The 13,043-nt window shown below is 38.7% G+C and overlaps 2 protein-coding genes across 4 annotated transcripts in view; both read right to left on the bottom strand.

The window, feature by feature from the left end:
- LOC129094138 (flavin-containing monooxygenase 5-like) overlaps positions 1 to 12,990 on the bottom strand; it is a 31,601-nt gene extending 18,611 nt beyond the window's left edge. Inside the window, exon 1 of one of the 2 annotated variants that reach the window (XM_054602175.1) lies at positions 12,525 to 12,990. The gene's annotated coding sequence lies outside the window, so the exon portion shown is untranslated. Of the gene's footprint in view, positions 1 to 399; positions 476 to 12,524 lie in introns of those variants that run through there. The other variant, XM_054602174.1, reaches the window with a different exon arrangement.
- Positions 3,749 to 12,531, bottom strand: LOC129094140 (flavin-containing monooxygenase 5-like). Of its 2 annotated transcripts, none has more exons than XM_054602177.1 (10): positions 12,525 to 12,531; positions 10,031 to 10,219; positions 8,267 to 8,455; positions 7,197 to 7,362; positions 6,948 to 7,090; positions 6,625 to 6,818; positions 5,944 to 6,079; positions 5,375 to 5,594; positions 4,786 to 4,858; positions 3,749 to 4,121 (listed from the first exon to the last, which is right to left on the bottom strand). In XM_054602177.1, the coding sequence occupies exons 2-10, from the start codon at positions 10,160 to 10,162 to the stop codon at positions 3,761 to 3,763; spliced, it is 1,614 nt and encodes a 537-aa protein (XP_054458152.1). In that variant the 5' UTR covers positions 10,163 to 10,219; positions 12,525 to 12,531; the 3' UTR covers positions 3,749 to 3,760. The 2 variants fall into 2 exon arrangements, with proteins under 2 accessions (XP_054458152.1, XP_054458151.1); XM_054602176.1 differs by lacking the exon at positions 12,525 to 12,531 and adding an exon at positions 10,291 to 11,491.
- Positions 12,991 to 13,043: the final 53 nt, after the last annotated feature.

Genomic DNA, 13,043 nt, shown 5'->3' with positions numbered 1-13,043 from the left:
TCCCCGGTGACCATAGTCGTGTTTTAAAAGTCTTTTCAACGGAAAGATGCTCACTGGCATATTACACATTATAATACTTTATATTGTTTGTAAGTTGCTCTATGCCAAACAACAATGTTCTGACCGTCTTCTTGTTTGTACTTTAATTTATTTTACTCACTAAGTCCCCATTTAAACTGTGTACAGCCCCACTAGCTTTCTGTAATGTATTTTAGATGTAAAATGGCCTAAAACTCACTTTATATCAATGAACTACAGCGACAGCCCATAAAGACAGTCGCCAACATTCATTTACACACATGTTAATGTTTACTGTTGGTCCATGTTGGCAGCTTAAAATGATATTAATGATGCTAATTTCGCTTTGAATAACTGGAATCCAGTAGTTCAAGTACTTACAAAGTATGTAGTTAGCGTGAAGCCTCACGTTTTTTCCGTCAGCTCGTTCACTTCGCGCCGCAAGTCCGATGCCGAGCCTCTCGACCGGGTGCTACTTTCAAAGTTGGAGTGCAGTCTGAGCCTAAATTCCTGCGAATGCGTGTTCCAGCAGTAGGCGCTCACTCGTATTTTACATGAATGTACAGACAGAATGTAAACTGCTCTGTTAAGATTGTCCTGTGAGCATCTTAATGGCAGCAAAACGTTTATAGTTCCATATTTATGCCTTTTTATGTGAAACATTAAAAGCATTTAAATCACGTCGCCGTGTAGACTTTGGAGAAATATGTTCAAAATAAGCAATATCATCTCTCTTTCAACCTACAACTGAACAAAATTATCAACATTTTAAAACAAATAAGTGTTTTGTGACACGTTGATGTTGTAACCGCGTTTTAGCCGGTTGAAAAGGCGGCGAAATTAGGTCTATATAGACGTTCAGACCCAATATCACCCAGTTTTCAACCAGATTTCAACGTTGAAATCCCGGCTAGTGCTCACTGGGTTAATACAAGGCATTAAAATTCGATACCTATATGGTGTTATAAATATTTGCTGGTTGTTGCAGTAATATCCGAGACGCCAGAGGGCGTTCAAACATAATGTTTTATGAAGAAGCAAGAAGACAAAGTGTCATTGGCAAGAAGCCATAAACCCACTTCCACAATTCCAAGGAAGAATTATAATCAACTGTAAAGTCATATCTCATATTCATGGATGACTTTATTGCCTTTATACAAGCCATGTAAAAAAGGAATCAAGTATTACATTTAGTATAATCTAAAATCAAATAGACCGTCTTTTAAAACAATGTTAATGGTGCTTTTATCTGTAAACTATTTGTGACAGTCGTGTCTGAAACGCTCTGACCTCGTCCCAAGTTCACTACCCCCCTTCTTGCTAGAGGCACTTCAGCCAAAAGTCTGTGGTTTAGTTACTGTTTAATAAATACATTTATAAAAATCTCCCCCTAACCCTAACCCCAGGTAGTGAGGGAAGTAAAATGACATGTAAAGTACATGTGGATATATGTATGAAAACACAGATTAAGCCAGGTGTTATTTCAAAGTTTTTGGATTTCATTTAATCAAGTCAATACAGTAAAATAGTTTGGTTGGATTATGACTTTATCTCCTTTTTCCTCAATGAAAATGTTCTTGTATGTGTTTGCTACGTTGCAAATGTTTAGCATTCATTACCAAAATAAAAGTGGGACTTTTAAGAAAAATATTAGATCAATTTGTACCTATTTCGAGTTACAAACGACAGCATTCAGTTGTAATAAACAACTATAGACACTGAACAGGAGTTTCTCAGATTAAACACACAAATGATGACATCAAAGGAGTAAATCTGAAGCTTGACTTTATGATTACACTCAATAAGCATTTATGCCTCAGCTGCTTAATCTACCTCTCTCTCACCAACACAGAAACACATCCTTCACTCACCCAAACAACACAATAATAATTATAATTTAGCTGTAATTTCTCAAAATATCACCCTCAACACAGATGTACTTGTACCACACATAACCAACTGCAACCCCAACTGGAACACCTTAAATCAGCCTTACCTCTTCTTCACAGGGACCAATGATGGACTAAAACTCTGTCAGTTTTTAACACACAAACAGAGCCGGTTGATGATTGATTGACTGTTGGTTCTCAAAACACGTAGCATAAACTTTCCTTCCAGGTAGTGAATAATCGGTCTAACCATGTTTTTTTTATTATTAGCATTATCAAAGAATGCAGGATGATGTAATGTGTTGATCATATGGATACAGAAGTTACTTAAAGCATAGGCTCTGACATAGAGAGGTTGCAGTGTCACCAGAGTGATGGTCCGTGTTTAATAAGTCCCAAGATGATGCAAAACTGGCTAAATAGAAGACAAAGTGCAACCTCAACACTCTGGACTCTGGATATTTTCAGGCACGCGACTGTGTACACACATTATTATCTTAAATGTAAACAACTGACAGATGTTATGTGATCACATTTATATGGTTAAATCTGAAACTTGCATGAATATACAATACAGCACTTGCAGCCTTGGCTCTAAATCAATGTCGGTCAGAATCTTTGCAACAAACCGACCGCTAGAATGGAAGCTATAAGCCACACATACTAAAGAATTCCCACTTTATTACCATGTTTTATGCACACAAATAAAACCCATGGCAGGAAAATCTGTGGTGAATATTTGAAGCTCCTTTATGAGACTGTTCCAAACCATTTGACCTTGGTGCTGAACATTTTCCTTCAGTTATTCAAATAAAGGTTCAAACTAAAAACTTTTAAAAGAGCATTTTTTCAGAACTCTGAGTTGCAAACTGTGCTGTTTGTTTTAAAGTTTAACGTGCACCAACTCATCGCAGGATAATGGTTTACTTATGAAGCTCCGTAATCAGCCAGTAACACACCATACCACTGTAACAGTAAAAACAGTGTCGGCTCTGTCATTCAACCCATAATTCCAAAACTTTTTGTTTTAATTCTTTTATTTATTTTCATTTTCAAAATGTAATCTTATTGCTGAGTGAAAAAAGCATCCTGCCCCGGTCGACCCTACCTAAATATTTTTTTCTAATATATTCATTTTTATTTTAAAATTTTACATTTGCAGGCAGAACTGTAAGAAGTTATATATCCATAACTGTTACTGGTTTCTGACTGAAGTGAGCAAGATGATCAAATCTAAAAAATAATGGGGGTTTGAGCAAATGTGATTGTTTCTTCTTCGCACCTTCTCACATCTAAGAGCACTTCATACCATAAGTCACTGCTGCTTTGCAGTAAGCAACTTTCATAAGAGGCAAGTGCCTGACCTTTTGGAGCAATTTGGAGTTTCACTGTGGGCAAGAGGACCTGGGGATCAAACCACCAACCCTGTGATTATTGGACATCTGACTCTAACTCGTAAGTCACTCGCTATGGATCTAAAGGAGGGATTTAAAGAAAGAAATATAATTTAAATATGGATATATTTCTAAGGAGGGAAACACTATGAAATAATGAAATCAGATGATAAAACAATGGACTGGAGCAGATTACAAAGTGGCAGAATTTGGTGAATATAAAGTATTAAGAACACATTTTTTGTATTAATTCCTAACTGGACTGGCACACACCACACCAGAGGAATATCATATAGACTTTATTCAAGATTTAAATATAGTCCAACCATGTAAGTTGAACACTAAAACATTTTATATCAAAACATTTTGAGAAAGAGAATGTGTTGCAGTCTGCTTCGCTGCTGCCTCCATCATTAAAGTATCATTAATGAACAAAATCATGGAGGAGAGAAGAACAAGCTACAATAACAGTGTGTTATTGTAGCAGAAGCAGCAAAGCAGCGCCACACCCGAAACAATCACAATGATGCTCCATTTAGAAGAGGATCTGGTCTCTGGTTCCGGTACCACTCTGGTCCTGAAAGGCTGATGCACCCGGTCCCACTGAGTGAAGATGGCCTGACGAGCTCCGGCCCACTTGCCCGGTCCAGTCAGACGGTACTGGTAAGGAGTACAGGGACCCAGCAGAACCTGCAGGGCCAGTCTGGGGTCCGTCAGAAAGAGCCACAGTATATTTGGTCGAACCCCCACCAGCTCTGCCAGAGAGTCCATGTACGGGATGTAGTTCACCTGCAGGGGGTTACGCTCTGAGCAGGCATATCTACCACAAACAAACAAAAACAAAAACAAAACATTATAAAAAAACAGCAGTTTTGATATGGGACTTATCCCAAGGAAGCGAACATAAATAATGTGATGTTGAAAGAGAAGAAATAAAAGGTATAGTGGGTATGATTTGGCACCATCTGGTGGTGAGGTTGCATATTGCAATCAACTGAAACTTCTCCCGTGTGCCAAGTGTGTAGGAGAACTACGGTGGCTCACAGACAAACATGAATGTCCCTATCAAGAGCCAGTTTGGTTTGTCCGTTCTGGGCTACTGTAGAAACATGGTGGCCGGCTACGTGAAGAAAAAACGCTCCATATGTAGATTTAACGCTCATTCTAGGGTAACGAAAACACGACGATTCTAAGTTTCAGATGACAAACATACTTAATAATATAACATTCCATTTCTGTCCATAGAATTGCAACAAAATCAGTTTCTGATGGTTACAGGTTCTCAAATGTGAGGATTTGCTTGCTTATTTTACATAATAGTACATGAGTTTTTAAAGGATTAATAAATTAAATCTGGAAAATATTGGCAGATTAATTGTTAATGAAAATAATTGGAAGTGGACTGTATTAACGATGAAATGAAATTGATTATTTGTGATCATCTCCACATCTTAACATGGTTATAATTCACACTTATTTCCTACCTCTGATGCATAGCTACTGTGTCTTTTTCAATTTCCTTCATCATGGTCTCTTCTGAGGGGAGGGTCGTTAACCCTGCATGAAAAAAGTAAAATCTGTCACACACACAAATATAAATTATTTTAACAGGGATCTAAACGGTGATGTTCTATTTGGGGACACAAGACACTTTATACAGGTCAAAAAACATTCTTAGATTTACGACAAGGAACTTTCGTTTTGTGGTGACTTTGACGCCCCCTGTGGACAAAAGCGGTAGTGTTTCCAAGAGCATCATCGCTTTTTTGTTTTAAAGATGCAGCTGCCAGAGACTGACAGTCTGCCCCTCTTAGTCCTGGTTCAAGTTTCGCCATGGCATTGGAGTCTGAGCTTAAGGTGTTTTTGGTAAACATGTATGCCATAAATCATTATTGATATTATGGGGAATCAGATTTGATGACAGGCACTGAGAATATCCAGCACTGTATAGAAATCTTCTCACTTTGAGTATTTAGGTCATATAGAGGCATTAATATAACATTGAGTCTGTTTCAGTTCAAGTTCTCTGTAGTAACATTATCATTGTTTTATCAGCTTAACACAGTACTTTACCTTTAAACACTCTTGTGGCCCAGCGGGCCTGCATCTCAGCCAGAGGGTTGATCGCCCCGAAGCCGTGGATGAAGCCCACCACCGCCAGGGTCGGCTTAGTCAGTGCAGGAGGGAATACGTGTTTGTAGAGACGGAGCCTGTAACCAGATTTAGCCTGCAGAGCCGAGGGCAGGAAGGGGAAGCTGTAGTTGAATCCGGTGGCAAACACCACGACATCTACCTGTGACACACACACACACACACACACACACACACACACACACACACACACACACACACACACACACACACACACACACACACACACACACACACACACACACACACACACACACACACACACACACACACACACACACACACACACACAATTTAAAGATTAGATCAGCATTGTATTTCTTTTTGATCATTTTACCAGACAGTATTTATAAGGAAACCAAGTACTGTGTGCAGAAACAAGAGAGGATAGTACAAAAATGGACATCACAGTATTAAATGCAATTATGTATATATTATACAGTAAATGATAAAGATCAGAATACACAGTCTAAGCTTGTACTGATACACACCTTGTCTACGAAGCTCCCATCGTCAAAGACCGCCCTGGATCCACAGAACTCCTTCACATTCGGTTTCACCTGAACGCGACCTGAGATGATCCGAGCCGGAAGGTCGTCATTCACAAGAGGGATCTGTGTGAAAAAACTGCGAAAAGAGTTGTGTGAGGGAACTACAGTAAATGAGAAGTTTCAGAAGAACAAAAAACACACTCTGTGTACTCTTACATGCAGTGTCACCAGGGAAGGAATAATAATTTGTTGACTTTGGGTCAAATCAAACCATCATTTTATATCTTTCCCTTTCTACAAATATAAGATTTAATTTGGCGTTTAAACACTTTGCACCCATGATCAGTCTTTGAGCACCATTATCAGGCCAGGAGTTTAACTGTTACACTAAAATATATATGAAGATGTATATATATATGTTTTATTCATGGTGCACGGGTGCAGGAAATACAAAATGGATACATACATTTAACTTTTTACAAGTTAAATTGTGTTCAGACTTCACATTTGGACACTTCTAAGCTGCAGGACAAACTTTAACTTTTGAATCAACTGGTAAATATTGTTCTACGCTTTGCCAATACCTTCACATTATGGGGTGTAGTTGACATTGATGTGTGAGGCACTGCTAGATAGGAGTTTGTACTTTTGATTATTAAAAATGACGCTCAACGTTGTTACCCATGTTTTGGTTTCAGACCATACAGTCTGTGGTTGAACGCTTTGTCCAGCTTCTTCTCCACCATCCTGTTGATCAACGAGGGGAAGAGCTTCTTCATCATCATATACACTCGAGAAGTAACCAGGTCCGCCGGGAGCCCCCCCGCTCCCACACGGCTGACCATCCACGCTCCGCTCCTGGTACTGAGGTACACCTGCAGGTCAGGTCAGAACAAAGAGGCTCAGCTTTCAGATATTCATCCTACAGTAAAGTACAGCCACACGCAGCAGTTATTTAATATAAAAACAGCAATGCTAGATTTGAAAAAGACACAAAACTGTACCCTCTCTGCTACTCTACTGATATCCACAGCGATGTCTCCTCCAGAGTTCCCAATCCCGATCACCACCACCCTTTTCCCCTGCAGACCTTCAGCGTTGCGATAATCCCAGCTGTGGAAGTATCTGCCCTCAAAGCTCTCAATACCTGAGATGGAATAAGAATAAAATAAACATATATTTATAGCTGTATGTGCACCATTGAAGACCAGTGAGTGGAGACCAAATGTTGTGTATGATGACACTCCTGGTACCTGGGAAGTCTTTGAGAGGCAGGTGAGGTTGGGTGAAGTGTCCGGTACAAACCATCACTGCATCAAAAACACCGGTCTCCTTCTGACCGTCTCTGCTCTCTGTCTCCACCTCCCACCGGCCTGTTTCTGCAAAATCCTGGGTCTGCCTCACACAGACCACGGACGTCTGAAACACACAAACAGTGTTGAATATTCTGCATTGATATCAGTATTTATCCGCTCCAATGCATGGTTTATAACACTTTGTATTTATGCACAGCTATAGGGACATTTCTAGTGTCCATTATTTGTATGTTTCTGTTTAATATATGTATGTGTATTACTATATCTTCTTTATTTATCTGTTTATAGTTTTTGATAAATAAATAAACTGCTTACAACTACAATATAGTGTGTTACAAACCAGTTATTCAATGTCTATGTTCTGCTTATGAATGCTAAATATAGGGAATAAAGAGTAAGTAAGTCAAATTTTTCAAGGTGGACCATATTTTCCAATGTCTAAGTGAGGAATGAGGACAACATTAGGTGGTTTCCATAATGTTGTCGGACACTTATAATAACAATCTCAGTCTGTCAGTGGCAAAAACAAGAACTTTACATTACATTGCAGCTGCCGTCTGCAGCATTCTCCGTCAATACTGGACCAGATTCAAACATTTTTGTCCTCATTTTGTCACAAAACATGAGAAAATAGGCTCCATGGTGTAAAACACAGATATTACCCTTCAAAGTAAAGCTTTTCATTTAGGTGAGGCTGTATCAATACATTCAATTTCCTGTCCTTCAGGAGTGATATCAAGGAATATTTCAATGGTTACATTTTTACGTACTAATAGAAATGACAATTAAAAAGTCTAAAATCATTGGTAGATTTACCATAACAAGAATCTATATTTTCCTTGCAGATTTTTCAATATTTTGACAGTCATTATGAGTCAAAGGATTATTGTGGTTAGTGATCTGTTGGACAGGCCTATAAAATGCTTTATTCCTTTATTTCTATACAGAAAAAAAACAACCACATAAGCTTATTATTATGTTTACAAACAATCCTAAAGGTCACTGACCTGGAAGTGTATGTGCTGCAGCAGCTTGAAGGCGTCAGCGTAGAGACGCAGATACATGAGAACCTCAGAGTGGTGCATGTTGTTGGGCAGATCAGCTGGAGGAGGGAAGTCGCTGAGAGACATCATCTCTTTGGAGCTGTTGATGACCACCGACTGATAGATGTTGGCACGTCCAGGCTCCGGCTCCTCCTGCAGAAGGACAATATGAGTATGAGAAACTTCAACTTTGTTACAATGGTCATATATCATAATTTCGACTTTGATATTGAACAAATATATTGCAATACTGTCATTAAAGTGGTGTAATGGAAAATGATATTAGTGTATGTTGGAAGTATATAGTGTAAAGGTTTTGAATGAAATGTACTATGATGTGAAGATTTTACTCTAAAGGTTTTGAATGAAATGTACTATGATGTGTACTCTAAAGGTCGAGAACCTCGTCTCTCTGTATGTTAAGTTACACTGTGTGGAGACGCTCCTTATGTCCCTTCACCTCTTTGTCATTCATGCCCCCACCTTTTGGCCCTCTCACACCTTTGTCCTTCCTCCCCACCTGAGACTCATACCCGCCTTTTGGTCGTCTTCCTCTCCTTTGTTTTTCTACCTTTTCTTTGATATTCATGCACCCCTTTTGTTCTTCATACCCCCTCCATGACACATTACTCAGAACTGAGCCTGGCCACCCCGGCTCCCATACATAGAGGGGTGAGTACAGTACTTTGCAGGCTCCCGGTGACTCTGTAAACTTCTGGCTCTTTCATGCAAAGAAATAAAATACCGCAAGGACATTTCATTTGTCATTTGATCATTATTTCAACGCTCATTGGGACTCATCTCGGGACATAGATAGTACAAATTGGGTATTAGTATAGTAAATTGTATTGGAAATTTCCACCACAGTGGTCCTACAGTTTTCCCCTGTCTCATGCTCCAAACTTTAAAGGTATTTTAAAACTAAAGGTGAAATAATTGCATTGTTTCTGTTGGAAAGTTATAGCATATAAATATATAACAATAATCAACAACTGGCAAAATGCAAATTAGGGATTTTTCTTTTTACGGGAGACACTACAGGTGAATACGGTAAAAAAATGAAATAATATATATAATACCATGAAAGTTGAATACTTACATTATGAAACATTTCTTTTTTGTATTAAAAGTTGATATGTTGTGTATAAATATTCAAATTAGGCTTTATTTAATGGTAACTTTTGGTGAATTTAGGAGAAATCTACCGACACAAAAAGACAAAGTAGAAAAATAAACACCTAAATGTGTATTTTGGATGTTCTCTTTCCACTAGTCTGAAAGAAGACATTTGTTATGGAAGCAAATAAGCCCAAAATCGCCAAATCGACAAGTGCATGAAAAAAGTTTTTGTCAGTAGTGTGTTGCCCTAATTTTGTTTCCATATTTCAATAAAATAAAAAAAACTGATTTGGTTTGCATCCTGCTTCAGTGGTGCTACATTTACATAATAATTAATAAAAACGATTAACAGTTATCTACAATACTTTGGGATATTGTATGAGCAAAACAATATACCAAAGACAGAGTGGTAACTTTTGTAAATGTCATTAAAGGGTCAAATTTCCTAATTGTTTGTGTACTTATTTAAGAGTTCTCTCCGAATAACTGTGTTTTTTGCTTTTTGCATAAAAAAGTGGCCTCCAACATCATGAGATCCACAGATGTTGTAGTTAATTTAATTTACTGACAGATGTTATAGCTTTTATGTATAAAAGCATTCTGGCTCACCTTAAATCTCCACAGACCTCCAATGTCATGGCTGCTCTCAAAGCAGGTCGGCTCCAGACCTTCATCCAAACAGGCCTTGATGCTGGTCAGACCAGAAACCCCAGAGCCGATCACTGCCACCTTCTGAACCATGCTGGAGAGGAACAACGTCCGACAGCAACAGGAACTCTGATCTGATAGAGGATGAAACTGGAGACAGAAGAAACTCGTCAGTTGCTTTGTGTGATGTGAAGCAGCTTTATGTTGAGCGTCTTTCACACCTCATTGTGTTTGAATTTGCATGTAAATGATGGCTTTTTAAGTAGCTTGAGTCATGATCATATTGATTGGGTTATAGACAGAGGAGTGTCATGACCATGGCCATGTCTCTGTTTATTCCTTGTGTTTCATGTGTTTTCCCTTGTTTGGTTATCTCTGTGTGTGTGTCTCTGAGGTGGGTGTGTCACCCCTCCCACTCTCTCACCACACTCTTCCCTCACTCACCTAATCACCTCATCAGCACAAGCATACTCACCTGCTCCAAGCCACACACACCTGCCTTCTATCTACTCATCAACTCTGCAGTATTTAAACACCAGTCTCACACACACTCACTGCCAGATCGTTCTCTGTATTATGCCAGACCTTCCAGCGTTATTCCCCGGACTGATTTCCCGTTGCCGTGCCTGCCTGTCTGGACTTACCTGCCTTGCCTGTGCCCCGGTCAACGACTCAGCCTTCTGTCCCCGACCCCGAGTTTAGCCTCCGCTTCCTCTGATTTCCGTCTGCCTGATCCCCTGCCTGTTTCCCTCTGTGAGTCTTATCCTGCCTGTCTGTATGCTGAGTTCTCCGCTTTAAATAAAGCCCCAGAACTGTATCCGTCTCCTGGTCGTTCTGCTTTTTGGGTCCACATCCTGTTCCGTAACAGGAGTACTAAACAAGATTATATACTCATCCTTTTTGAAGAAACTATGGCTCTATCCATGATCTTATTTTAGCCCAGAAAAAAATAGTGTAAGTTGAATCAACCTTTTTCATAGAGGAAGATTTATACAGGTGTAACAAATACCAGAAGTTCATGATGAGTCAAAATGTCTGCTGTGAAACAAAAGTGCTCTCATGGTGAGAGAGACATCAAGATTCAAGTACAAAGAGTTATTCAGGAGGTGTGACAGCCCCTGCTCTTCCCTGCCAATCTGTAGTTTTATACTTGATTTTAGTGCCAACTGGGAACACCTGAACCCAGTGTTCCCAGTCTACAGTCTCTCTAAGCCCTGGCTTCAACTAAAAGAGTGTACATTACCTTCGCTGCAGGAACCTGTTCAGTCCATGTGCTTTTTGTACCTTTTTTTGTTTGTACAAAGACTTCTATGCCTATATTGTGTTTTAAATATTTGCTGGTTGTTGCAGTAATATCCAAGACACCAGAGGGCGTTCAAACATAATGTATTGTGAAGAATCAAGAAGACCAGTGTCAGCGGCAAGAAGTCATAAAGCAATCTCCATAATACCAGGGAAGAACTATAATCAACTGTAAAGTCATATCTCATATTCATGGACGACTTTATTGCCTTTATACAAGCCATGTAAAAAAATAAGTAAAGTATTACATTTAGTATAATGAGACAAAGGTTGAATCTCCAGTAAACAATTTGATTTGGCTGCAAAATATGTAATCAAATGTAGATTTTTAATACCTCCTGTTTCTCCTGCATCAAAAAAACAAATAGACGTCTGTTTTTAATCCTCAGACATGTTAATGGTGCTTTTATCTGTAAACTATTTGTGACAGTCGTGTCTGAAACGCTCTGACCTCGTCCAAAGTTCTCTACCCCCCTTCTTGCTAGAGGCACCGTCTGTGGTTTAGTTACTCTTTAATAAATACATTTATAAAAATCTCCCCCTAATCCTAACCCCAGGTTGTGAGGGAAGTAAAATGACATGTAAAGTACATGTGGATATATGGATGAAAACACAGATTGTTCAATTTCATGTAATTAAATGAATACAGTAAAATAGTTTGGTTGGATTGTTCTCATCATGACTTTATTGCCTTTTCCTCAATGAAAATGTTCTTGTATGTGTTTGCTACTCTGCACATGTTTAGCATTCATTACCAAAATAAAAGTGGGACTTTTAAGAAAAATATTAGATCAATTTGTACCTATTTCAAGTTACAAACATGTACGACAGCATTGACTTGTGTAAAAAAAAAATAAAGAAACCAAACAAGGGACTTTTCTCAGATTAAACACACAAATGATGACATCAAAGGAGTAAATCTCAGACTTGACTTTATAATTATACTCAATAAGCATTTGTGCCTTAGCTACTTAATCTACCTCTCTCTCACCAACACAGAAACACATTACAAACACACCCTCTCTCACCCAAACAACACAATAATAATTATAATTTAGCTGTAATTTCTCAAGATATCACCCTCAACACAGATGTACTTGTACCACACATAACCAACTGCAACCCCAACTGGAACACCTTAAATCAGCCTTACCTCTTCTTCACAGGGAGAGACCAATGATGGACTAAAACTCTGTCAGTTTTTAACACACAAACAGAGCCGGTTGATGATTGATCGACTGTTGGTTCTCAAAACAAATGAATTAATCAAAAATCTGTAGCATAAAATTACCTTCCTGGGGAGTATATAATTGGCATTGCCATGTTTTTAGTGGATTATTAGCAGTACTAAATGATGCAATATGATGTAATGTGTTGATCATATGGATACAGACGTGACTTCAAGCATGGGCTCTGACACAGAGAGGTTGCAGTTTCACCAGAGTGATGAAGGTGGTGGATGGTCCGTGTTTAATAAGTACCAAGATGATGCAAAACTGCACTTTTGCACTCTGTTGTTTGGACCCTGGGTATTTGCAGGCACGCAACAGGTTACATGCATAAGAATCTTTAATGTAAACAACTGACAGATGCTATATCAGCACATTTATATGGTTAAATCTGAAACTTGCGTTGAAATAGAATACAGCACTTGCACTTTTTACAATTTTAA

The sequence above is a fragment of the Anoplopoma fimbria genome, chromosome 8 (genome assembly GCF_027596085.1).
Source record: "Anoplopoma fimbria isolate UVic2021 breed Golden Eagle Sablefish chromosome 8, Afim_UVic_2022, whole genome shotgun sequence".
Lineage (NCBI taxonomy): Eukaryota > Metazoa > Chordata > Actinopteri > Perciformes > Anoplopomatidae > Anoplopoma > Anoplopoma fimbria.
This window is presented reverse-complemented; position numbering and strand designations above follow the sequence as displayed.